The sequence below is a fragment of the Bos indicus x Bos taurus genome, chromosome 14, assembly GCF_003369695.1.
Source record: "Bos indicus x Bos taurus breed Angus x Brahman F1 hybrid chromosome 14, Bos_hybrid_MaternalHap_v2.0, whole genome shotgun sequence".
NCBI lineage: Eukaryota > Metazoa > Chordata > Mammalia > Artiodactyla > Bovidae > Bos > Bos indicus x Bos taurus.
The window spans coordinates 547,336-568,451 of record NC_040089.1 but is presented as its reverse complement, the minus strand read 5'-3'; the positions used below and the strand labels follow the sequence as shown (position 1 = coordinate 568,451).

The window sequence follows — 21,116 nt, the reverse complement described above, 5'->3', positions numbered from 1 at the left end:
TTCCTACTTTTGCATTCCAATCCCCTATGATGAAAAGGACATCTTTTTTTGGTATTAGTTCTAAAAGGTCTTGTAGGTCATCCTAGAACTGTTCAACTTCAGTTTGTTCGGCATTAGTGTCTGGGGCATAGACTTGGATTACTGTGATATTGATTGGTTTGCCTTGGAAATGAACAGACATCATTCTGTCATTTTTAAGACTGTACCCAAGTACTGCATTTCAGACTCTTGTTGGCTATGAGGGCTGCTCCATTTCTTCTAAGTGATTCTTGCCCACAGTAGTAGATACAGTGGTCATCTGAAATTAAATTCACCCATTCCAGTCCATTTTAGTTCACTTATTCCTAAAATGTCAGTGTTCAATCTTGCCATCTCCTGTTTGAGCACTTACAATTTGCCTTGATTCATGGCCCTAACATTCCAGGTTCCTATGCAATATTGTTCTTTATAGCATCAGACTTTATTTTTTCCATCACCAGTCACGTCCACAAGTGGGCATTGTTTTCGCTTTGGCTCCATCTCTTCATTCTCTGAAGTTCTTTCTCCACTCTTCTCCAGTAGCATATTGGGCACCTTCCGAAATGGGGAGTTCATCTTTCAGTGTCATATCTTTTTGCCTTTTCATACTGTTCATAGGGTTCTCAAGGCAAGAATTAAACGTTAGCAAATCAAATTTGGTAGTACATAAAAAGACTAATGTCACAACAAATGGGATTTATCTCAGGAATGTATGGATGGTTCAGGATTTTTGAATCAGTATCACCCAGCATGTTAATAATCTAAAGAAAAAGCACATAATCATATTTGTTTCAGAAAAAGCATTTGACAAAATTTATGTTCGCGATATTTAAAAAAATCACTCAGGAAACCAGAGATAGCAGGGACCTTCTTCAGCTGTTACAAAAACAAACTGCACACCTAACGTCATGCCTATTGGTGAGCTCCTGAGCGCTGTCCCCACAGAATCCGAACAAGGCAGAAACCTGTTTCCACCAGCGCTAGCAGATGTTGTATGGGAAGTCCTACCCAGTACCTTAAGATAAGAAAAAGAAATTAACGCTAACTGGGGTGAGGGTGATTGAAACCCCAGTATTCTGAGCCTGTCATGCTTGGGTAGAGACTCCATTTTGTAAGCGGGGACAGAAAGGAGAAGGAGACCCTCAAACTTTGAGTTGGGCAAGATGAGAGATGCTGGTGGCCTGCCCCCTCACCCTCTCAGGAGGATACAGAACGTGCTGATTGTAAACTGAGGGGTAAGAAATCCCCACCTTCTTGGCCAGAGCTCCCCAGAGTGTGCCATCAATCCAGGTGAACTCTCAGGAGGAGGAGGAAGCAGGGTGTGGCCAAAAATGCCATCGTTCACTGTTTCTGTTGAGTTTTAGATTTTCTTGAATAAGTGTTTCTTCATTTGTTATATGCCTTCAGGACAATTTCCAGAGACTTAGGTGATTTAAGCTTTGTTTACCCTGAGAGTGGTTCACAGGATCTCCTTAGCTGCCTTCCCAGGCATCTTCAGAGGATAGTTTTGCTGGATATAGAATTCTTGGCCAAAATAAAAACGCTGTTTTCTTTCAGCACTTTTGGCATGTCATCCCACTGGCTTCTGGCCTGCATGGTTTCTCATGACAGATGAGCTGCTATTCAGTTCAGTTCAGTTCAGTCACTCAGTCATGTCCGACTCTGTGACTCCATGGAGTGCACACGCCAGGCCTCCCTGTCCATCACTAACTCCCAGAGCTTGCCTAAACTCATGTCCATCAAGTCGGTGATGCCATCCAACCATCTCATTCTCTGTCGTTCCCTTCTCCTCCTGTCCTCAATCTTTCCCAGGATCAGGGTCTTTTCTAATGAGTCAGTTCTTCACATCAGGTGACCACAGTATTGGAACTTCAGCTTCAGCATCAGTTCTTCCAGTGAATATTCAGAAACTGTTATTAGGGATTCCTTATGTGTGATGAATTGGTTCTAACTGCTCTGAAGAGTTTTCCTTGGTCTTATGGATGTCTAGATGTGAATCTCTGTGAGTTTATCCTTCTTGGAATTTGTTGAGCTTCTCAGATATTTTTCATCAAATTTGGGGTCGTTATTTATGCAGATATTCTTTCCGCCCCTCTCCTTTATGCGTGTGTTGGTCTCTGCTGGTGTCCCGTGTGTCACTGTCTTTATTCACTTCTCTTTCTGTTCCTCAGTCAGGAAATCTCAGTTGACAATACTCCTTCACGTTTGCTGGTTCCACCTTATTCCTGCTCAGATCTGCTCTTGAGCCCCTCAGGGAATTTTAAATCCGATTTGTTACACTTTTCAACTCCAGGACTTTTCATATTTGTAATTTCTGTCTTTATTGTTATACTTTCTTCTAAGAGGTATCAATCTTATGCTTTTCTTTATTTCTTTCAGTTCAGTTCAGTCACTCAGTCGTGTCCGACTCTTTGCAACCCCATGAATCGCAGCATGCCAGGCCTCCCTGTCCATCACCAACTCTCGGAGTTCACTCAGACTCACGTCCATTGAGTCAGTGATGCCATCCAGCCATCTCATGCTCTGTTGTCCCCTTCTCCTCCTGCGCCCAATCCCTCCCAGCATCAGTCTTTTCTAATGAGTCAACTCTTCGCATGAGGTGGCCAAAGTACTGGAGTTTCAGCTTTAGCATCATTCCTTCCAAAGAAATCCCAGGGCTGATCTCCTTCAGAATGGACTGGTTGGATCTCCTTGCAGTCCAAGGGACTCTCAAGAGTCTTCTCCAGCACCACAGTTCAAAAGCATCAATTCTTCAGCACTCAGCTTTCTTCACAGTCCCAACTGTCACATCCATACATGACCACAGGAAAAACCATAGCCTTGACTAGACGGACCTTTGTTGGCAAAGTAATGTCTCTGCTTTTGAATATGCTATCTAGGTTGGTCATAACTTTCCTTCCAAGGAGTAGGCGTCTTTTAATTTCATGGCTGCAGTCACCATCTGCAGTGATTTTGGAGCCCCAAAAAATAAAGTCTGACACTGTTTCCACTGTTTCCCCATCTGTTTCCCATGAAGTGATGGGACCAGATGCCATGTTTTCTGAATGTTGAACTTGAAGCCAACTTTTTCACTCTCCTCTTTCACTTTCATCAAGAGGCTTTTGAGTTCCTCTTCACTTTTTGCCGTAAGGGTGGTGTCCTCTGCATATCTGAGGTTATTGATATTTCTCCCGGCAATCTTGATTCCAGCTTGTGCTTCTTCCAGCCCAGCGTTTCTCATGATGTACTCTGCAGATAAGTTAAATAAGCAGGGTGACAATATACAGCCTTGACGCCTTTTCCTGTTTAGAACCAGTCTGTTGTTCCATGTCCAGTTCTAACTGTTGCTTCCTGCCCTGCATACTGTTTTATTTTGCTCTTTGAACATATTTCAAATGAATTTGAAGTCTTCATCTAGTAAGTCCAGTATCTGAGCCTCCTTGGGGACGGTCTCCCCTGGCTGCTTGTTTCCCTATGTGTGGGTCATACTTTGTCTCTTTGCATGTCTCAGAGTGTTTTGTTGAAAGGTTTTCCATTAATATAATACGCCATTTGTTAAACTCAATATCATATTTTACCCACCCACCAGGATTTGTTGCAATTTCCTGTTGTTGCTGTTTGTTTAGTGGCTTTTCTGAATTAATTTTATGCAACTTGTGTTGTTTGCTATGTGTGATCACTGAGGTGCCTACGCAGTGAGCGCAGTGGTTAGGCAGTGTGGGGAGCAGGAGTGTTCCTTAATGGCTGGAACCAGTAAATCTCCCAGTCTCTGCGGCGAACTGTGTGTGCTGGGTGTGCCTTTAGCCCCCAGCCACGTTGTCGGCACCCTTTCTCCTCAGCTTCCTGCTTACACAGAGCTGCCTTGGACCTCTCACGGACATGCACACAGCTGTACATGCACGTGTGACTTCTGGATCCCAGGAATATCCTGGAGCTTTTCAAAGCTCTTCTTGAAATCTTGTTCCTTAGCTCTTTTATGTTTCCTGGCTGGCCAGTTTTCTCCATCTGTGGTCCACTGTGTTCGGCGTGATGAGTTGGGTGTTTTTTTTTTCCGTCATGAATTTAAAATTGCCTCTTGATGCTTTCAGCAAACATCTCTAGGGAAAAGCCTTTTTCTGCTAAGAGCTTCAGCATAAAAGGTCAGATCAAAAACAGCCTTGGAGGTGGAACCTTCCAGGGAGACACTGCAGGCCTTGAATGAGCCCTAGCCCCATGGATGCTAGAACGTTTATTCCACCATGATTTGAGCTGTTGGCTTTCTCAGTTACAGGAGAGGAGGTAGGGACATGGCAAGTTAGAACACCACAGTTCTCGGATCTTACTGAGATTCAACCATTTCTTGAATAAATTCTTGTGGGTCATTTTCAGAGTTCTGAAGAAGTTGTCTCTAGCATTTTTTGCTGGTGTTCTTACTGTGTCTGTGGAGGAGAAAAGCTGTAGAAGGTCCCTTTTCCACCCTTCCCCTCAGCTCACGCTCTTCCATTGTGTCTTTTCACGTGTGCGTCCGTGTTGACACCACGGGGCCCTTCCTGCTCCTCCCCAACCCCATCCTGCACCCCAGCGGGGCCCATGCCCAGCCCACCCTGGGAGCTTCTGGACCGAGGTCTGGACAGACATGGAAGAGCAGTGTAGCGGTTTTTTCATCTTGTTCTCATCTCTGTTCCCAGAAGAAGAACCACAAAACTTCAGTTCTGAGCATGATTGTGTTGTCTTCCTCCCGAGGACCTGATGTTAGGTCCCGTCTCCTTGGCTGCCTCCTTTTGGGGTCTTAGCCGTACGTAGGGAAAAACTGTGGATTGGCGCTGACATGGGGCCCTTCAGGGAAGGGCCCACAGTGCTGAGGTGTGACCTGGCGGGCCTCCAGCAGGGATGTGGGATCCCAGGTGAAAACTGTCACCCAGCCTAGGGTTGGGGTGCAGCCCCTGCATGGAGAGGCTGTGGTGACCCCCACGTCTCCCGGCAGAGCGGGAACAGCTTCCACGTGCTGGACCAGGGCCAGTTTGCCAAGGAGGTGCTGCCCAAGTACTTCAAGCACAGCAACATGGCTAGCTTCGTGCGGCAGCTCAACATGTGTGAGTGTACTGCCTTGGCCCTGCATACAGCCCCACGCGGCCCAGAGCCCACGCAGCTGAAGGGGAAGGGGTGTCTCAGGGACTCTCCCTGAGACTAAGACCACCCAGCCACCACAGGCAGCGCTTCTGGGAGGGCAGTGCTGGGCATTCCCTGAGCCAGGCCCCGCCCGCCAGGGCCTCCCTCCATCCTCCCTGGGGTAGGGGCCTCACTGGAGTGAGGGGTGAGACCCCAGCCCTGAGGCAGCACTGCCCCAATTCCATCGTGCGCAGATGGCTTCCGGAAGGTGGTCCACATTGAGCAGGGTGGCCTGGTCAAGCCAGAGAGGGACGACACCGAGTTCCAGCACCCGTGCTTCCTGCGAGGCCAGGAGCAGCTCCTCGAGAACATCAAGAGGAAAGTGACCAGTGTGAGTAGCCGTTCTCCCCATCATGGTCTTAGATCTCCGCCCAGACCCCCGGCAACAGCAGCATCCACTCGCTGGCCTGGCTTAACGTAGCTGTGCCAAGCCTGCTTTCTACCAGGTGCCTGTCCCCCGTTGGCCACCCCAGAGAAGGCCCATCCACCCCAGCAGCCCCTCGGCCCTTTCTGCTATATCCCGCCCCGCCCCCAGGCCATCTCAGTGACTGCTCCCCCGGGGACCCAGGTGTCCACTCTGCGGAGCGAGGACATAAAGATTCGCCAGGACAGTGTTACCAAGCTGTTGACCGACGTGCAGCTGATGAAGGGGAAGCAGGAGAGCATGGACTCCAAGCTGCTGGCCATGAAGCAGTAGGTCCTGGGACAGCCGTGGGAGCAGGGCGCACCTCCTCTGGGATGCTGGGGTTACCGTGGGGGGTCCAGCCTGGGGGGAGCTTAAAGCTGGTTCTGTCGTAACCAGACTTACCCCCGGGAAAGGGTTCCAGAAAGAACTTCGTGCAGAGTGATGGGGTGGGGACGTGAGAGGCCTCCTGCACAGTGACATGGGGGAGGTGTTGCTGGCGAGGCCGCTCCCCAGCCCTGGTCCTGTGGGCTCCGGGCCTTGCAGTCTCGGGCCAGGGCCACGTCTGGACTTGCACAGGCTCCCGGCCCATGCCAGGCTGGACTCGTTATTGGGAGGTGGGGTCAGGTGCGGTCCCGTGGTAGCCCGCAGAGCTGAGCCCAAGCACCAGCTATGCCCTCGGGCCCCTCACGCCACCCACACATGCGCCTCGCACCAGTCAGTGTGTGTCACCTCTCATCGGGCCTGGCGCAGGAGGCCTGCAGGTTTGGACTCCCTTTCCCTGGGGCATGTCTGGTCACCACAGAACCGGTTTTAGGCCCCCCAGCCCCCCACTGCCAGGACCCCCATAGGGGCCAGTTTAGACCTCCTCCTGTGTACTCGGGGCCCTCAAGCACCCCAGCCCAGGGTGGCCTCAAAACCACTTGGGGTGCAGGCCGTCGCACCCCTAGACCGTGGAGGAGGCTCCTAGCCCCTGCCTAACTACTCATGTCAGAGCCCAGCAGGAATGCCTGGCTGGCTGGAATCCAGAGGTGGGATTAGGTGGCCTTGGCCTCCAGGACAGGGATGCCTCTTAGAGTGAGCATAGGAGGGTCTGTCGCTTGTCAAGAAGACCTACTGGTGCTGAGCAGGGCGTGGGCTGCTGCGGTGGCCCTTCGAGCTCTTTAAGGCCACTTCTGACCCCCTAAAGGCACAGGAGAACCTGCACTTGCAGCCCTGTGGCCTGAGAGCCGCACTGCCTCTGTTCCCTGGAGCCCCATCCTCGGTCCAGGCAGAGAGCCTGGAGGCTCTGCCACCCTGACTGTGACCGAGAGGGCCCTGGGGTCTCAGCCTGGCCTCTGGCCCGTGCTCGGCAGCGGGCAGGGACGGGCCAGTGGGTGGGCGCATGGTGGAGCGAGGTATCCCGAGACTCCCGCCACCTGCTGACCACGCCTGGTCTGCTGCAGCGAGAACGAGGCGCTGTGGCGAGAGGTGGCCAGCCTGCGGCAGAAGCACGCCCAGCAACAGAAAGTCGTCAACAAGGTGTGCACCGGGCCGGCGGGGAGGGGGTCCCTGTCCGCACTGGGCTGACCGCCTCTCCCCCTGCAGCTCATCCAGTTCCTCATCTCGCTGGTGCAGTCAAACCGGATCCTTGGGGTGAAGAGAAAGATGTGAGGCACGGGGCACGCCCGTCTCCCGTGGGCTGCGACCCGGGGGCCACAAGGCCGGGCCGCCACTCACCCACCCTTCCCCACAGCCCCCTGATGCTGAACGACGGCGGCCCTGCGCACCCCATGCCCAAGTACGGCCGGCAGTACTCGCTGGAGCATATCCACGGCCCAGGCCCCTACCCGGTGAGCTGCGGGCGCCCAGGGCGGAGGCGGGGGTGGGGACGCAGCACGCACCACCGTGCTCACCTCCCTTTGGTGGCAGGCCCCTTCCCCAGCCTACAGCGGCTCCAGCCTCTACTCCCCAGACGCTGTCACCAGCTCCGGACCCATCATCTCCGACATCACCGAACTGGCCCCCGGCAGCCCCGTGGCCTCCTCAGGCGGGAGTGTAGACGAGAGGTGCGGCCCAGCGCCTTCCCTGCAGGCAGGAGCGGGTGGGGCCGGCAAAGGCACCCGCTGATGCCTGTGCCCCACGGACAGGCCCCTGTCCAGCAGCCCCCTGGTTCGCGTAAAGGAGGAGCCCCCAAGCCCGCCACAGAGCCCCCGGGCAGAGGGTGCCAGCCCCGGCCGACCATCCTCCATGGTGGAGACGCCTCTGTCCCCGACCACCCTTATTGACTCCATCCTCCGGGAGAGCGAGCCCACGCCCGCTGCCTCCACCACACCCCTCGTGGACACCGGGGGCCGCCCCCCCTCGCCCCTGCCCGCCTCGGCTCCCGAGAAGTGCCTCAGCGTCGCCTGCCTAGACAAGTGAGTGCCTTCCAGGCGCCCTTCGGTCTCTGGAAGCGCAGGGGCCTCCGACAAGGACAGTGCCGGGCTGGACACGCATGGCCCTCAGGCCCTCGGCATGGGATTTGCTGGGGGAAACTGGCCGACCTGGCCCAGAGCATGGAGCTGGGGAGGGAGACATGCCAGCCAGGGGGTCCCGCAGCCCCTGCACCGTGGGAACCAGGCACGTGGCGGGCACCCCTGCCCCCTGAGCCGCCCTCCCCGGGCCGCCTGGTCTGTCTGTCCTACCACCCCAGAGGTGGGTGAGCGGGGTGGGGGCTTGGAGTCCGCCTGGCCCCCACCGGCAGTGGGGGGCTCTTGTCTTTCTATCTTGCAGTTTGGCTCGCACTCCAAAGATGTCTGGGGTCGCCCGCCTCTTCCCCTGCCCCTCCTCCTCTCTGCATGGCCGAGTCCAGCCAGGGTTAGCGCTGTCCCACTGGGGAGGGAGGAGGGCTCCGCCAGAGCTTGGGCCCCTCCCCAGCCTCTGAGCAGACCCCTGCCCAGCCTGTGAACAGGCTCCCCACCCACCTCTGGGGCCTGAGGCAGCACCCCGAGGTACTGCCTGGCCTCCTCGAGGGGGCAGGCCTAATCTATCCTGGCGCATGCTGGGGTAGGCTGGCCCAGCCTGGCCGAGCACAGCTCCACCCTCCTGCTGTCCTCCAGTGTGAAGGGCAGGCGTTGCTGAACCTGAGAAGCTGGGGCCCCGGCCCTTCTGAGCCCTGAACTCAGCCCCCTGATGTCTTAGCCGGCCCAGCCTGACGTGCTGCCTTACGGGGCCTCACGGTGATGAGGGAGCCTGAGCCACCACCGGTGGCCAAGTGTCCCAGGCCCAGGGCCCCACCTCAGGGCCTCCCGTGAGCCTGCGCAGGGCAGGCTGGCAGCTGGGCGCAAGGGCCGGCAGGACTGCACCTGGGGGTGCCTGGATGCCATGTCACCTGCTCCCCTTCCTCTGGCCAGGACCGAGCTCAGCGACCACTTGGACGCCATGGACTCCAACCTGGACAACCTGCAGACCATGCTGACAAGCCATGGCTTCAGCGTGGACACCAGCACCCTGCTGGATGTGAGTCCTAGCCCTGCCCGCCCCGCGCCCAGCCCGCCCCGCTCCCAGGGCAGTCTGACCGCCCCCTCTTCCCTGCAGCTGTTCAGCCCCTCGGTTACGGTGCCCGACATGAGCCTGCCCGACCTGGACAGCAGCCTGGCCAGCGTGCGTAGGCGGGGTGGCTGGGGCGGGGGGGGCGGGGCAGGGCCGCGCGGGAGCCCTCACTGTGCTCCCTCCTGCTGCCCCAGCAGATCCAGGAGCTCCTCTCTCCCCAGGAGCCCCCCAGACCTCTGGAGGCAGAGAAAAGCAGCCCAGACTCAGGTGAGCTGAGCCCCCCACCCCCACCCCGCCCCCCGGCCCCACCGGCACCCTGACCCAGTCGCACCCCTAGGGAAGCAGCTGGTGCACTACACCGCCCAGCCCCTGCTGCTCCTGGACCCGGGCTCCGTGGACGTGGGGAGCAGCGACCTGCCGGTGCTCTTCGAGCTGGGGGAGGGCTCCTACTTCTCCGAGGGAGACGACTACTCGGATGACCCCACCATCTCCCTGCTGACGGGCTCAGAACCCCCCAAAGCCAAGGACCCCACTGTCTCGTAGAAGCCCCAGGAGGAGAGCAGGCCTTGGGCAGGCCTGGTGTCCAGGAGCCTGGTCCCCTGGCTGGCGGAGGGGGGGAGAGGGGGTGGGGCGTGGCCCCCGGCCAGCACCGAGGGCCTAGCCCTGTGAGCCACAGCTCACCTGGGCTTCACGGCCACACTCAGACTGACCAGGATGCAGGTGTTCATAGAATTGTATTTTGGATTTTTACACGAGTCCCCCTTTCCCCTTCCATAGAGATATACAGATATATACATGGACAAACAGATCGATGAGCCAGGCAGAGATTTATAAACAACGAGCTCTGTGTGTGGTCTCCCTGTCTGTTCCTCCTGCCAGTGTGGGTGGGGGTGGAGGGGGGCATGATGCGCAGTGTCTCGGAAGGGGCTGGAGGGAGGCAGATGGACACAGCACACTGGAGCCTCCTGGCTCCCCTGGGCTGCATGTGCTCAAGAGTTCTTTATGAAGGGACCAGGGCGGGATCAGCGTGGGCCCACAGGAGCCCTGTGGCCAGGTCCGCACTAGAGGACCAGGTGGGTGCACTGGGTCAGCACCGTGGGTCTGGAGTGAAGGAAGCACAGGACCCCCCCCCCCCTCCTGAGTCAGGCAGCAGGGGGTGCAGAGGTGCATGTGATGGAGGTGGCGGGCCGTAGCAGCCCACGCACCCCCAGCTCAGCCCTGCTCGCTGTCCTTGCTGATGAGTAGGGCCCAGGGTGGTGGCTTCCTAGGAGGCAGGGGTCAGGGAGACGCTGCCTACACCTGCTGTAGACCAAACAGTGCCTAGCCAACCAGCCTGTCTCGCCCAGACGACCACCATGGGCTAGAGCGGCTTCTGGTTGGGGCGGGGGCAGCACAGCTGGGTCCGCTGCCCAGGTACCACCTCGGGCACCCATCTTACTGGGCCATGGCTGGCTGTCAGGGTACACCTGCCTGGCACAGCCTCAGGGTTTCCAACCCAGGCGGCAGAGCCAGTAGAGGGGGGAACAGCCCGGGGTTGCCCTTGCCTCACTGCCAAGCTTTTTGAGTGGCAAGCTCTGGGACCAAGGTATCCTGAGGGCCACACCCAACTACCTGCTGAGGGCCTGGAAAAACGGGGAGCCCCTGGCATCAGGCCAACCTCTGCCCCCAAGGGAGGCCCTCGGTGAGGGCTGAGCCAGGCCACCTGCTTTGTCCAAGCAGCCCAGAGCCCAGCCCAGGTGAGCACCCCAGCAGGGGACTGTGCGCATAGCCTCTGAGACCTCTGCAGCCTTGCCTTGCGGAGTCTTTGCTGCCGTTCAAGTCAGCCTGATTCTCAACCCTCTTCCACACCTTAGCCTCTGGCCTGACCCAAGTTGAATCCACTTGTGTGCAGACCTCAGGCACAGGGGGCCTTGGAGCATGGAGTCTCCACCTTGCAGGGCAAGACGTCTGACCACAGAGCCCTGTGAGGCAGGGAGGGTCACCACAGCCCCAGCTCCTCTCCAGGCGCTGGGGCCTCCTTCCCACAGCATGGCCCCACGTGGGAGGGCCGCCCCCTCCTGCCAGCCCTGTGCCCTGGAGGCTGAGGGAGCTCACTGTGCACAGCACTTTATTGACACATTCAGACCCTTGGGCGAGATCTGTAGGGTTTCCAGAGCATGGGCACCTCCCAGGGGCCAGAACTGCGTCGGGCCTGCTCTCCCCTGGCAGGAGGAAGCCCCTCAGGCAGAGGCCTGGTGGGGGCCAGGAGGCAGCTTCCACCAGCCAGGCCTCCTCCTGCTGCGCCCAGGTTGGGGCAGGCTCTAGTCCAGCCGCAGGCAGCGCGGCAAAGCAGTCCAACACCCACGAGGGGGCCAGCCTGGAGGCGCTCAGGTGCCGGCTGCCGGCGCCTCACGGTTGAGCACGTAGTAGTCGTGGACGTACATCAGGACGGCCACCGGCTGCCCGATGATGAGTGACAGCCACACGGCCGCGTTGCCGTAGTTGCCGCGGAAGAAGCGGCCCACTATCCAGGCCAGCGGGATCTGGGGACACAGGACGGGAGTGAGCCTCTGCGCTCGCGGGGCGGGGCGGAGCGGGGGTCCAGGGCTGCTCACCTGCGCCATCATGCCGGTGAAGGCCCAGAGGCGGAACATGCGCAGGGGGATGCTCACCAGGTACTGAGGGGAGAGGGGCGTCAGCGAGCCCCCACCCCCACCCCCACCCCCACCCCCACCCCCACCAGGGGCAGGGCGCGCCCTCAGTGCACTGACCTCGTGGAAGAAGGCGGAGGCCAGAAACACTGCCGTCCTGGCTGCCCACTTGCTGCTGCCCCGCCGGAGCATGGGCTTGTAGAAGTGTCTGCGGGGGAGGCGGCAGTGGGCTGGGCGCCCGGGCCACGCGACCCCGTCCCACCCCCCAACCCCCCGCCCCCAGGCGCACACCCACCTGATGCACCACTTGTGAACAGGGATGTTCCAGTTCTGCCAGAAGTAGGTGATGGACTCGGAGTTCCTGCGGGGGCGGGGCAGAGTGGGCAGGGGCTCCGGCCCCAGCCCCAGCGGGGGCCCCCACCACCCCCGCCCCGGCAAGGCCACCCACCACCAGTCCCGGTAGAACTCGCGGTCTCCAAACTGCATGAGCTCAGCCACGGCGTTCAGGCAGGAGTGGAAGAGCCAGTAGAAGAAGATGAGCCAGATGAGGTGGTTGGGGACCTGTGGGGAGTGGGTGCCAGGTGCCAGAACAGCCCCACCCGCCCCCACGCGTCCCCACCCAGCAGGCCACTCACCGCCAGCTTCAGGAGGCGCTCCACGATGCGGGAGTAGTCCATGTCCTGTGGGCACAGGGCACAGCTGGCTCCCTCAGCCCTGACCCCGGAACCCACCCTGCCAGGCCTGCCTGCTCACCTTGAAGGGCTTCATGGAGTTCTGGATGGCCGGGACCATCCACTGCAAAAAGCGCAGAGTCAGCTCCCCAACGGCCCCAGAGTCCCCCCCCCCCCCCCCCCCCCGGGCACGTACCTGCTGGATCAGCCCCACCTGGAGCTGGGTGAGGAACAGCTGGGGAAGGAAGCAAGCGGACAGTGAGCTGAGCCCCGGTGCCGGGTGCCGGCAGGCCCGCCCACCCTGGCCCGCGAGGCCCCGCCTCACCATCTCCAGGAGTCGCCGCAGCAGGAAGCGCTTTCGGATGCGGGGGGAGCGGGGGAAGTTGAGCTCGTAGCACAGGGTGGGGGCGAAGAGGAAGTAGTAGAGATCTGGAAGGGAGGGCGGGGCTAGCAGGCCAGGCCGCCGGGCAGTCCCCCCAGCCCCCGGCAGGATCCTCACCGCGGTAGGTCAGGTTGTCGGGGTAGCTCACGGTGCGCTGGGCAGCTCCCCCGTTGGCCTTCTTACCTGCCAAAGCTACGAGCAAGCGGCAGGGGGCGGGTCGGGGGTGAGCCGAGCCCCTGCCGGTCCCGAGGCAAGTGGCAGCCCAGTGGCCCCAGCCCGAGGCAGCCCTCACCAGCCTTGGCCTTGGCCCCAGCCCTGCGCTCTCGGCACCAGAGGTTGACGTCCCGGTAGGAGAACAGCTTGAGGAAGAGGATGGTGTAGACCATCAGGGCCAGCACGGAGCCCACTGTGGGAGAGGCAAGCTCAGGCCACGCCCCCCGCGCTGCCCGTGGCCGAGACAGCGGGGGCGGGGGCGGGGGCGGGGGCGGGGGCGGGGGTGGGGCCCACCTGGAGTGATAGACTCGAGGAGAAAGGCCACGGCCGCTGGGAAGCAGAGAATGGTGGCCAGGTTGACCCCGTGCAGCAGCAGCCCCGCCTGCTCCGTCAGAGCTCCCTGGGGTGGGAGCAGAGCGTCAGCCAGGGACCCCCCTCCCTGGTCAGAGGACCTCCCTGAGGAAGAGCCACCAGGCCTGAGGTGCAGCCCCTCTCAGGAAGGCCACGAAAGGCCCAAAACCCTGAAGCACAGTGGGACCAGCTGGTGGCCCGCCCTAAGCCCGACTGGTAAGGACCTTGAGGCAAGTCAGGGGAGGGCGTGAGGGCACTGCTTACCACGGCCAGGCGCTTCTCCACCTGGAACGCAGCCACGGCAAAGATATTGGCCACTGAGGACAGAAGCAACCCAGGGCAGGTTCAGGCCCAGATCAGCCCTGTCCCACCCACCGCCGGCCTGAGGCCTCCTGGGCACCCAGCTCACCAATGACCAGGCACAGAGCTGGCCAGCTGTAGGGGTCCTTCAGGAACAGAGACACCACCTGGATGGGGTCCACCAGGATGCCATACCTGCAGACGCAGGTGGGTGAGGGTCTGTGTAGGCGAGGGGTGAGGTGGCAGGGGCTGGGGCAGGCCGGGGCCCACTCACTTGATGAGGTTCTCTAGAAATAACCGTGCGTTGCTTAAGATCTGCGATAGAGAGAGAGGGACATAACGCTGTCAGCCACGGCCCCAGAACGCCCACCCCAGCTCCTGCCAGCACCTGCAGCTCAGGACAGTGGCCTCCATCCTGCAGGCCCAGCCCTGCGGGACCTCACGCCAAGCTCTGAGACTCCCCACCCACGGCCTGTGTGCCTGCGCAGGGGCACGCAGCCCCCGCCCGCCTGGAGCCAACCACAACCCCAGGTGCCTGTGCCACCGCGGCAGAAGAAACCTGCTGCCCAGCGGCCGTCCGTCCCACCAAGCGGGTCAGCGCCCCTGGCCACAGCGACAACCCCAAGCCCCAGTGAAGTCCAAGCCTGCCCGGCGCACTGCCACCCTCCCAGGGCTCCGCCCTGCCAACCGGGCCCATCCTCACAGGCGGGGTGTGCCCACGCACTTGGTGGGGTGGTGGGAAAGAGCAGGCCGGTCCTGAGGGGCTGGGGAAGCTGGGCCTGGGTCTCCACCCCTACTCACGCCCCCGCCTGCCTCGGCCGCTCCTGCAGCAGCAGCAAAGGACAGATCCCCCAACACAACGAGCTCTTGCCAGTGGCCTGGGGCCAGATGCCTGGCTGGCCTCTGCAGGAGCAGGGGCCACCACCTCCCCCACCCCAGGCTCAGGCCCCACGGGGGTTGCAGAAGGCTCTGTGGAAAAGTGATGCTTCTCCAGGCGACATGGGTGGAGTCCCCCACCCAGAAGGCTTCCCGAGGAGGTGACAGGCTCAGAGATGCAGGGGCCACCTGCCACACCATCCCCCAGCTAAACACCTAACCAGCCAGCTTACCAGGACACACGTGGTCCTGCAATGTCTGCCGACTGGCAGTTGCCTGTCCTGAGAGCCCACCACAGGCAAGAGTTGGAGCTGCTAAGAGGCCCAGCCACCTGGAAGCCCAGGCTGCCGAGAGGACGCAGCAGGCGGCCCCAGCTCCTGGGGGAGGGGGGAGCTTTGTGGGTGCACCAAAGGGCCAGGAGGCTGGGGGCTGCAGGAGAACAGACAGGCTGCTGAGGGCCTGCCCTGCACGACCACCTTGCCACAGTCCTGGACCAGCCACGGCCTCCAGAGACCAGGACGCGTGGACTACTGGGTCTGGACTGGCACACAGCCCCCACCGCTCCCCAGGGGACTGCCCAGAACCACAAACAGAAGCGTGGGGGCCCCTGGTACACAGGCAGCCTCTGGAGCCACACCCAGGGCAGGCAGACACGTCAGCTGGAGGGGCGAAGGCCTCGCGCCACATCAGCCCTGAGCGGTGGGGCTGGGCCCAGTCGGGCCTCACCCTGCCCCACCCTGAAGGCTGCCCCTGGGGTCCCTGCACTCCACCTTCTGCTGGGCAGGCCTGCTGGGGCCCCACAGCAGTGGCCTCGGCCAGGTCAGAGCAAGGCGGACACAGGACTCCAGTCCTGCTCCCTCCAGGGCTGAGGGAGGGGCCAGAGTCCTGCAGAGTGTGGCCTGGAGCTGTGGGCTGGGCTGAGAAGCATGTCCTCACCCTGCTCCCCCAGGTTCACCCAGGCATGCCGCACCCATGAGGGCAATTTGGAACAGAAGAGGAAGTTCTACGTGGACCCCCAAGACCACTCACCTGTGCTGCCAGGGAGGGCCTGGGCCCACGGAGCAGCCATCCCCCACCCAGGGCCACCAGACCATCCCTGCCTACTCTCTCTCACCCCCTGGGGAGACTCCAGTGCCCCCTGGGGCGCAGACCCCAGCTCAGAGGCTCCCAGGCTGCCCTCTGCAGGCATCTCCTGGGATTCAGCAGGGACGGCATGAGCATGCTCCCGGTAGGGTCCCGGGGTACGGCTGCTCCAGGGACCCCCACCGCCAGCACAGAGCTCCATTCACCACAGCTACACAAGTACAGACACCTACCCCTGGAGAAGAGCCCATGGCCCCCCGGCCGTCAGGACCCTTGCTCCAAGGTGTCACTCTACGTACCAGCATCACCACACACCAATTCAGGATGCCACGGTAGTTGCTGAAGCCACTGTCAGAACTGAACAGGGAATCCTGCAGGCGGTGACACCTGGAGAGCGGAGACGGACACTCGGGGCAGAGCATCTGGCAGCAAGGCCACCCCGCCGCCCACACATCCCCCTCCGCGGGCAGAGCCACCGGGGGCCTGCCGCTCCCACTGGGGGACGGGGCGTGGGGAGTGCCACAGGAGCTGGTGATGCAAGACGGAAGTGGGGAGGGGGCGGCCCCCACAGCAGCTGGTCCCTCCGGGGAGCCCAGGGGCCACCATTCAAACCACCCATGCCCTGCATTTGGCCCTTCCGGAGGGGAGGACCCAGCCTTCACGTGGCTTCGCAGGGTGAGTGCCATGCGAGCCCCCTGGGGGCTCGGCGCCTGGAGTCCACTGCAGAAGCCAGCAGGGGACTTTCAGAGCCTGCCTCTGAGAGCCCTGTGCCCAGTGCTGGGCCTGGTGGAGATGGAAGCCAACCCTCAGCTGGAGGCAGAGGTGGAGGGGTGCAGCTCAGCCCAGGCCCAGGCCCGCTGGCGGGTTCTAAGCAGCAGCCCCACCTCCCACCAACCACCCTGCCACCAGGAGGCCATCCAGGGCATTGAGCAAGGCCTCCAGTTTTGTAAGGGGAGAGGCCGGGGCTTCCCTTTCCCTCCTGTGGACACATGTCCCCAGCAATAGGGCACAGGAGAACAGCCAGCCTCCAGGGGCGGCTGGGGTCAGCACTCAGATGGCTGCACCCAGGAGACAGACGGCTGGGGAGGACAGGGTGCCAGCATCCTCAGCCAGGCAGCGCTGACAGTCTGGCCCTGCCTCCCTGCCACACCAGGCCCCCCCACCCCAGGCCCCGGCCGGCCCAGCCTGCCCACGCACCTCCTCCAGGTCCACCCTGGGCTGCACACACAGTGGGGCTCTGAGCCCCCAAGCCCTCTTCTTCGTGACTCTGCGCCTGCCTTTTGGCAAGGCAAGCAGGGCTCCCAGGCCCAACTATCCCAAGAGGACAGTCTGTGGGGGTATCCGCTTGATGGACCTGCCCAGAACCCCCCAGATCCAGCCCACTCACTGTCACTGGAACCGTCCCAAAGCCACCTCATGCTACAACCTGCCAATCACCATCTGCATGTGCATGTCTGCACCACATACCCAGGGGACGGTTTCATAACAGTGTGACCCCTGCCACCTTGGGGGCCACCAAGAAGACCACACTGACCAGATGTGCAGCAGTCTCTAAGATGAAAGAGGGGGAGGGGGGAGGGGAGCATTTCCCAATCCTGACAACAAATAATGTTATTAAAGCTTTTCCAGATCCCTGCTGTCAAATTCCTGAGGCCTGCCCCCAGCCACCACACAGACCCCTCAGGTCCCTCTACCAGCCTTCCGACTGTCCCACCCGGGCAGCGCCCTGCCCCCAGAGGTCAGAGGCCCCAAGCGGGAAGAAAGCCCACTGCCCACCAATCCCCACAGAGGTCCAGCCCCATGGCACAGTTCACTGCAGTGGACCAAAGGGCAGCAGCCATGGCCAGAGTGGAGGTGGGGCCTCACCCAGAGCTTCTCTGTCACCCTCTCCCTGACTGAGGCACTGGGTGTGCCTCTGTGCCCCCCAGCGGCCCCCACCTGCTCCCCATTCCCACCCAGCCAGCAGGGCCATTCCAACTCATTACAGTTGGCACCTCATTCAACCTGCACATCAGTACTGGGAGGCGGGCACATGAAAATGAGGCTCACCAAGCTTCCCAACTTGCCCAGAGGCACAGCCCCAAGTGGGGATCACACATGCGGGGCCATACGGTCCAGCTCCAGGGCCGGACAGAACAAGGAGGGACAGGGTGCCAGCTCGCCTCCCGGCTGCCACTTCCTCAGCACTTCCTGCACCCAGCCTAGAGGCTCTGGACTAGAAAGCTGTGCCTGGAGGACCCATGAACCAATGGCTGAAGGACGCACCAGGTGTCGGGGCACAGGGGAGTGTGGAGGACCTGGAAGGGATGCACTCAGAGGCGAGGCAACAGCAGCGGCCTTCCTTCCGGCACATAGCTACACCTTGCTGCCGGAAGGAGTGAGCTCACACCCGGCACCTGACCCCGCCTGCCCAGACCTAGGTGAGCAGGAAATGTCCGGAAGGGCCTGAGGAGAAAGAGAGGAACAGGCAGGGAGGCAGAGGTGGGAGGATGACGACTGGGAGGCAGGGAGGCAGAGGCGATACCAAGAGTAGCCAGACCAATGCCCAGCCCTGCCCCAGGAGGCCCCCAGCCCTGTGGCATGTGGCCTGGGGACAGGCACACACAGCTGCGTGTCCTGGAGGTCAGGAGGGTCTCCGGTGGCCCATCCCTGCCACCAACTGCTCCTCTTCCCGAGGGTCCAGACCTCGAGGATGGGCCATCAACAGGACAGGAGCAGCTTCTGGCCATCTGGCCTATACAGAGCAGGCAAGTGATGGCCCATCCAGGGTGACAGCTTGGCCCAAAGCTGGTACCCGCCCCCACCTCATACAAAGTGACCCCAAATCCAGTTCCCCAGGAGTGGGCAGAGGGGCCTGTGGGCCTCCTGGCCTTTGCAGCCGCCCCCTCAGGACCACCTGGGGCCTGTAGGAAGCCAGTGCCCCTCACAGAGCCACCCTCCCCTGGTGTCATCCTGAACTCTGTGCCTGACCTTTGCTCTCACTCTTCAGGGCTGCGGCTATCTTATCTCTCAGGTGAACTGTGTGCCCCCCAAGGGCAGGGACAGTGCCTGCACCCCAACTGCCCTTGTCCCTCCCCTCCCCACAGCACCCAGTGAAGATAGCAAATCCTTGCTGACTGACCTGTTGCCCACTTCCTCCTTGATAACCTCTAGCTCTGGAGCTGATCCCAAAACCAGAGCCCCTGAGAGCCCTTGACCAGGATGAAGGTCAGGGCTGGGGGGAGGGGCGTGGAGGATGGCAAAGGGGGCGCCTGGAGGCAGCCAGCAGGACTTAGCTGATGCCCACGTGGGTCAGATCCTCCCTTTCAGCCGCAGCTTGCTCCCCCAACTCCTTCCCATCAGTCCTTCAGCTAAGCAGGGCGCCCACCTGTGGGTGTGCGCACTTCCAACTCCTCCCCTGTACCCCAACCAGGGGTGAGGGTCCCATTACAGGACCCACTTTGACCCTAGAGCAGCCATTTGTGCTGGTAATAAGCAGGATCCTAGGCCAGTCAATCGCCGGGTGACGGATGAGGGACCTTTGTGAAGACCATTCTCTGGAGGGTCTGCGAGGGATGAGAAATCCCCTCGCACTGCCCCTGCCTCTGTTCTCCGCCGGTCCACCCTCCTCCTCCGGGAGCTTTATCAACCCACAAGGCACCCCTCATAGCCCTCAGGAAGGACCCCTGTATCTCCTTCCAGGTAGAGGACACTGTGCGTAGTGGGCTCACCCTGGGAAAGTTTCAGAACCCACCAAAGGAAGGCAGAGGGAGGGCGTCTAGAAGTTGAGCCGCTGCCCTCCCCTCGGCCCCCGTACCTGGGTGTTCCGGGCAGGAGACCCTCCGCCCCCAACCTCCCGCTAAGTTTCCCCGTGGAGGCCCGAGGGGCACAGCTGTGCACCAAGGTCCAGGCGCCAGACTCTCGGACTCGAGCCCGAGCTGCCGCCGACAGGCCTGGGCCACCAGGTTGGGTCGCAGGGGCCCCGTATCAGGGGTCAAAGGTTAGGGGTCACGCGCACCGCTACCTCAGGTCCCAGTGGCCGCTGCCCACGTCTACGTCTCCGTCCTTGTCTGTGTCCCGGACCGGCGCGTCCCCTCCGGCGCCCACATCCCGCACCTCCTCTTCCGCTGCCGCGGGCCCACTGCCGCCCTGGATCGAAGGCCGCGACCCCGTCCTCCGGCGCCGGGAGCCGCCCGCGCCGCCGCGGTCGCCCATGGCCTTAGTTCGCACCCCGCCGCGGCCAAGTCGTAGCCCGCCGGGCTGGCAGCACCCGAGGCCTGTGGCCCCGCCTCCGGACCCTTGGCCAACTGCCGCCACCGCCTCTACTACGCCACTGCCGTGGTCCGCGCCGCCAATCAGCGCGTGCAAATCCGTGCCGGACGGCTCCTCTCGGAGTCCTGGGAAGCGTAGTTCCCGGAGCCGCTAACTGGCCCAGGGCCGCGGCGCGCATACCTTTGTAGTCCGCTGGCGCGCGGTGCACCCTGGGAGTTGTGGTCTCCTGGCAAATGCAATCCCGGACAGACGAGGAACACGCGGGGCTTCCGGGCAGCTGCAAACAAGCCTCTGCTGACCGCTGCCTGCCCCTTGTCCCGCTCTATAAACACAGGATTTCGTCATTTCTCAGCTCAGGCGCAGAATTTGGGGTTGTAGTTATTTATGAAATGCCTAGTGCGTTAACGTCAGGCTGACACCCAACGCGTCTACCGAACGTACATCCCGCGGCACGGTCGTGCTCTGTGAACCCACTAATTACCACCGTAGGCACCCACTTTTCCTCCACTTAGGCTGTTCAAACACGCGCCAGGTCAGAGAACGGAGGGGGAGAAAGGCCGCAGTCCTCGCATTCCGGGACTTGTGCCATGCCCACCTATTCCCAGGGTGGCCACCTCTCCCCTGCCCAGGCCCCCACAGTAGACAAGCCAGCCCGCCTCTCCACCCGCCCCGCTTCTGCCTTCATCTGCAGACTTGCAGAACTTCCCGCCTTCCCCACTTGGGCCAGTTTTGCCAGGGAGTTAGGATCCTGGGGTGTTGATTCGCAGGGACCCAGAGGTTTCTGTTTCATTGCACAGTCGGCAGTCATCCAGTCGTTGAATGAAGCAACCAATACACCAAAACAACTGCACAGTGAGGCCCGTGCGCGGGCAAGGCCGATCTTACTTGGTTTCACAAACATTTGGCAAAGAGCATGGAGTGTGAGTATCCTGGATCTCCAGATGCGAGGGTTCACCGGGAGTTTAGGCCTGGTTTACACAAGAAACACCCCTAGCCACAGAACCCACTCCGTTCACTCCCATGGGGTAAGCAAAGCTGGGAAGACCGCCTCTCTGAAAGCAAATAAACCAAGAGGCTCAGCCTGAGATCAAGCCTCCTTCCTGCCGGACTCGCTCCTGACCCTCTTACCTCAACCAACAGGCACCTGGGACCCTGGTGACATGTTCTCCCACTGGACCATTTGCGGCTGAGGCCAGCCTGACATCCTTACCTGGCAGGCTGGAGCTACCTGGCCCGTGTCTTGGAGTAGCGTGTGGAAGGGCTCGAGCGACCTCATCAGGCTGGAGAACCCCTCTTGC

The 21,116-nt window shown here is 60.9% G+C and overlaps 2 protein-coding genes across 11 annotated transcripts in view; one reads left to right on the top strand and one right to left on the bottom strand.

Annotated features, from left to right (window-relative positions):
• HSF1 (heat shock transcription factor 1) overlaps window positions 1-9,910 on the top strand; it is a 19,749-nt gene extending 9,839 nt beyond the window's left edge. The window contains exons 2-14 of one of the 7 annotated variants that reach the window (XM_027560488.1): window positions 4,961-5,069; window positions 5,340-5,476; window positions 5,714-5,838; window positions 6,994-7,069; window positions 7,136-7,197; window positions 7,284-7,380; window positions 7,460-7,596; window positions 7,678-7,947; window positions 8,303-8,386; window positions 8,923-9,028; window positions 9,107-9,172; window positions 9,256-9,328; window positions 9,399-9,910. In XM_027560488.1, the coding sequence (XP_027416289.1) occupies window positions 4,961-5,069; window positions 5,340-5,476; window positions 5,714-5,838; window positions 6,994-7,069; window positions 7,136-7,197; window positions 7,284-7,380; window positions 7,460-7,596; window positions 7,678-7,947; window positions 8,303-8,386; window positions 8,923-9,028; window positions 9,107-9,172; window positions 9,256-9,328; window positions 9,399-9,604 (1,548 nt within the window). In that variant the 3' untranslated portion in view covers window positions 9,605-9,910. Of the gene's footprint in view, window positions 1-4,960; window positions 5,070-5,339; window positions 5,477-5,680; window positions 5,839-6,993; window positions 7,070-7,135; window positions 7,198-7,283; window positions 7,381-7,459; window positions 7,597-7,677; window positions 7,948-8,302; window positions 8,387-8,922; window positions 9,029-9,106; window positions 9,173-9,255; window positions 9,329-9,398 lie in introns of all 7 variants that reach the window. The other 6 variants (XM_027560487.1, XM_027560486.1, XM_027560489.1 and 3 more) reach the window with 6 other exon arrangements.
• DGAT1 (diacylglycerol O-acyltransferase 1) lies at window positions 9,779-21,116 on the bottom strand. 4 transcript variants are annotated; one of them, XM_027560503.1, is made up of 17 exons: window positions 21,029-21,116; window positions 15,867-15,954; window positions 13,883-13,923; window positions 13,718-13,803; window positions 13,573-13,625; window positions 13,252-13,357; window positions 13,037-13,150; window positions 12,862-12,936; window positions 12,688-12,791; window positions 12,559-12,597; window positions 12,445-12,486; window positions 12,327-12,371; window positions 12,140-12,252; window positions 11,987-12,052; window positions 11,812-11,899; window positions 11,656-11,718; window positions 9,779-11,583 (listed from the first exon to the last, which is right to left on the bottom strand). In XM_027560503.1, exons 2-17 carry the CDS (start codon window positions 15,870-15,872, stop codon window positions 11,428-11,430), a joined length of 1,197 nt encoding a protein of 398 aa, XP_027416304.1. In that variant the 5' UTR covers window positions 15,873-15,954; window positions 21,029-21,116; the 3' UTR covers window positions 9,779-11,427. The 4 variants fall into 4 exon arrangements, with proteins under 4 accessions (XP_027416304.1, XP_027416302.1, XP_027416303.1 ...); XM_027560501.1 differs by lacking the exon at window positions 21,029-21,116 and adding an exon at window positions 19,571-19,948; XM_027560502.1 differs by lacking the exon at window positions 21,029-21,116 and adding an exon at window positions 19,571-19,948 and having other exon boundaries at window positions 11,152-11,583; window positions 12,928-12,936.

What these genes read in the sequence shown, in the direction of transcription:
- DGAT1 (XM_027560500.1), bottom strand. Translation starts at nt 19,761, where the DNA reads ATGGGCGACCGCGGCGGCGCGGGCGGCTCCCGGCGCCGGAGGACGGGG. An exon ending in CCTCCGCCTTCTTCCACGAG is followed by an intron (nt 11,719 to 11,811) that starts GTCAGTGCACTG and finishes CTCTCCCCTCAG; the next exon opens with TACCTGGTGAGCATCCCCCT. An exon ending in TCACCGGCATGATGGCGCAG is followed by an intron (nt 11,584 to 11,655) that starts GTGAGCAGCCCT and finishes CTGTGTCCCCAG; the next exon opens with ATCCCGCTGGCCTGGATAGT.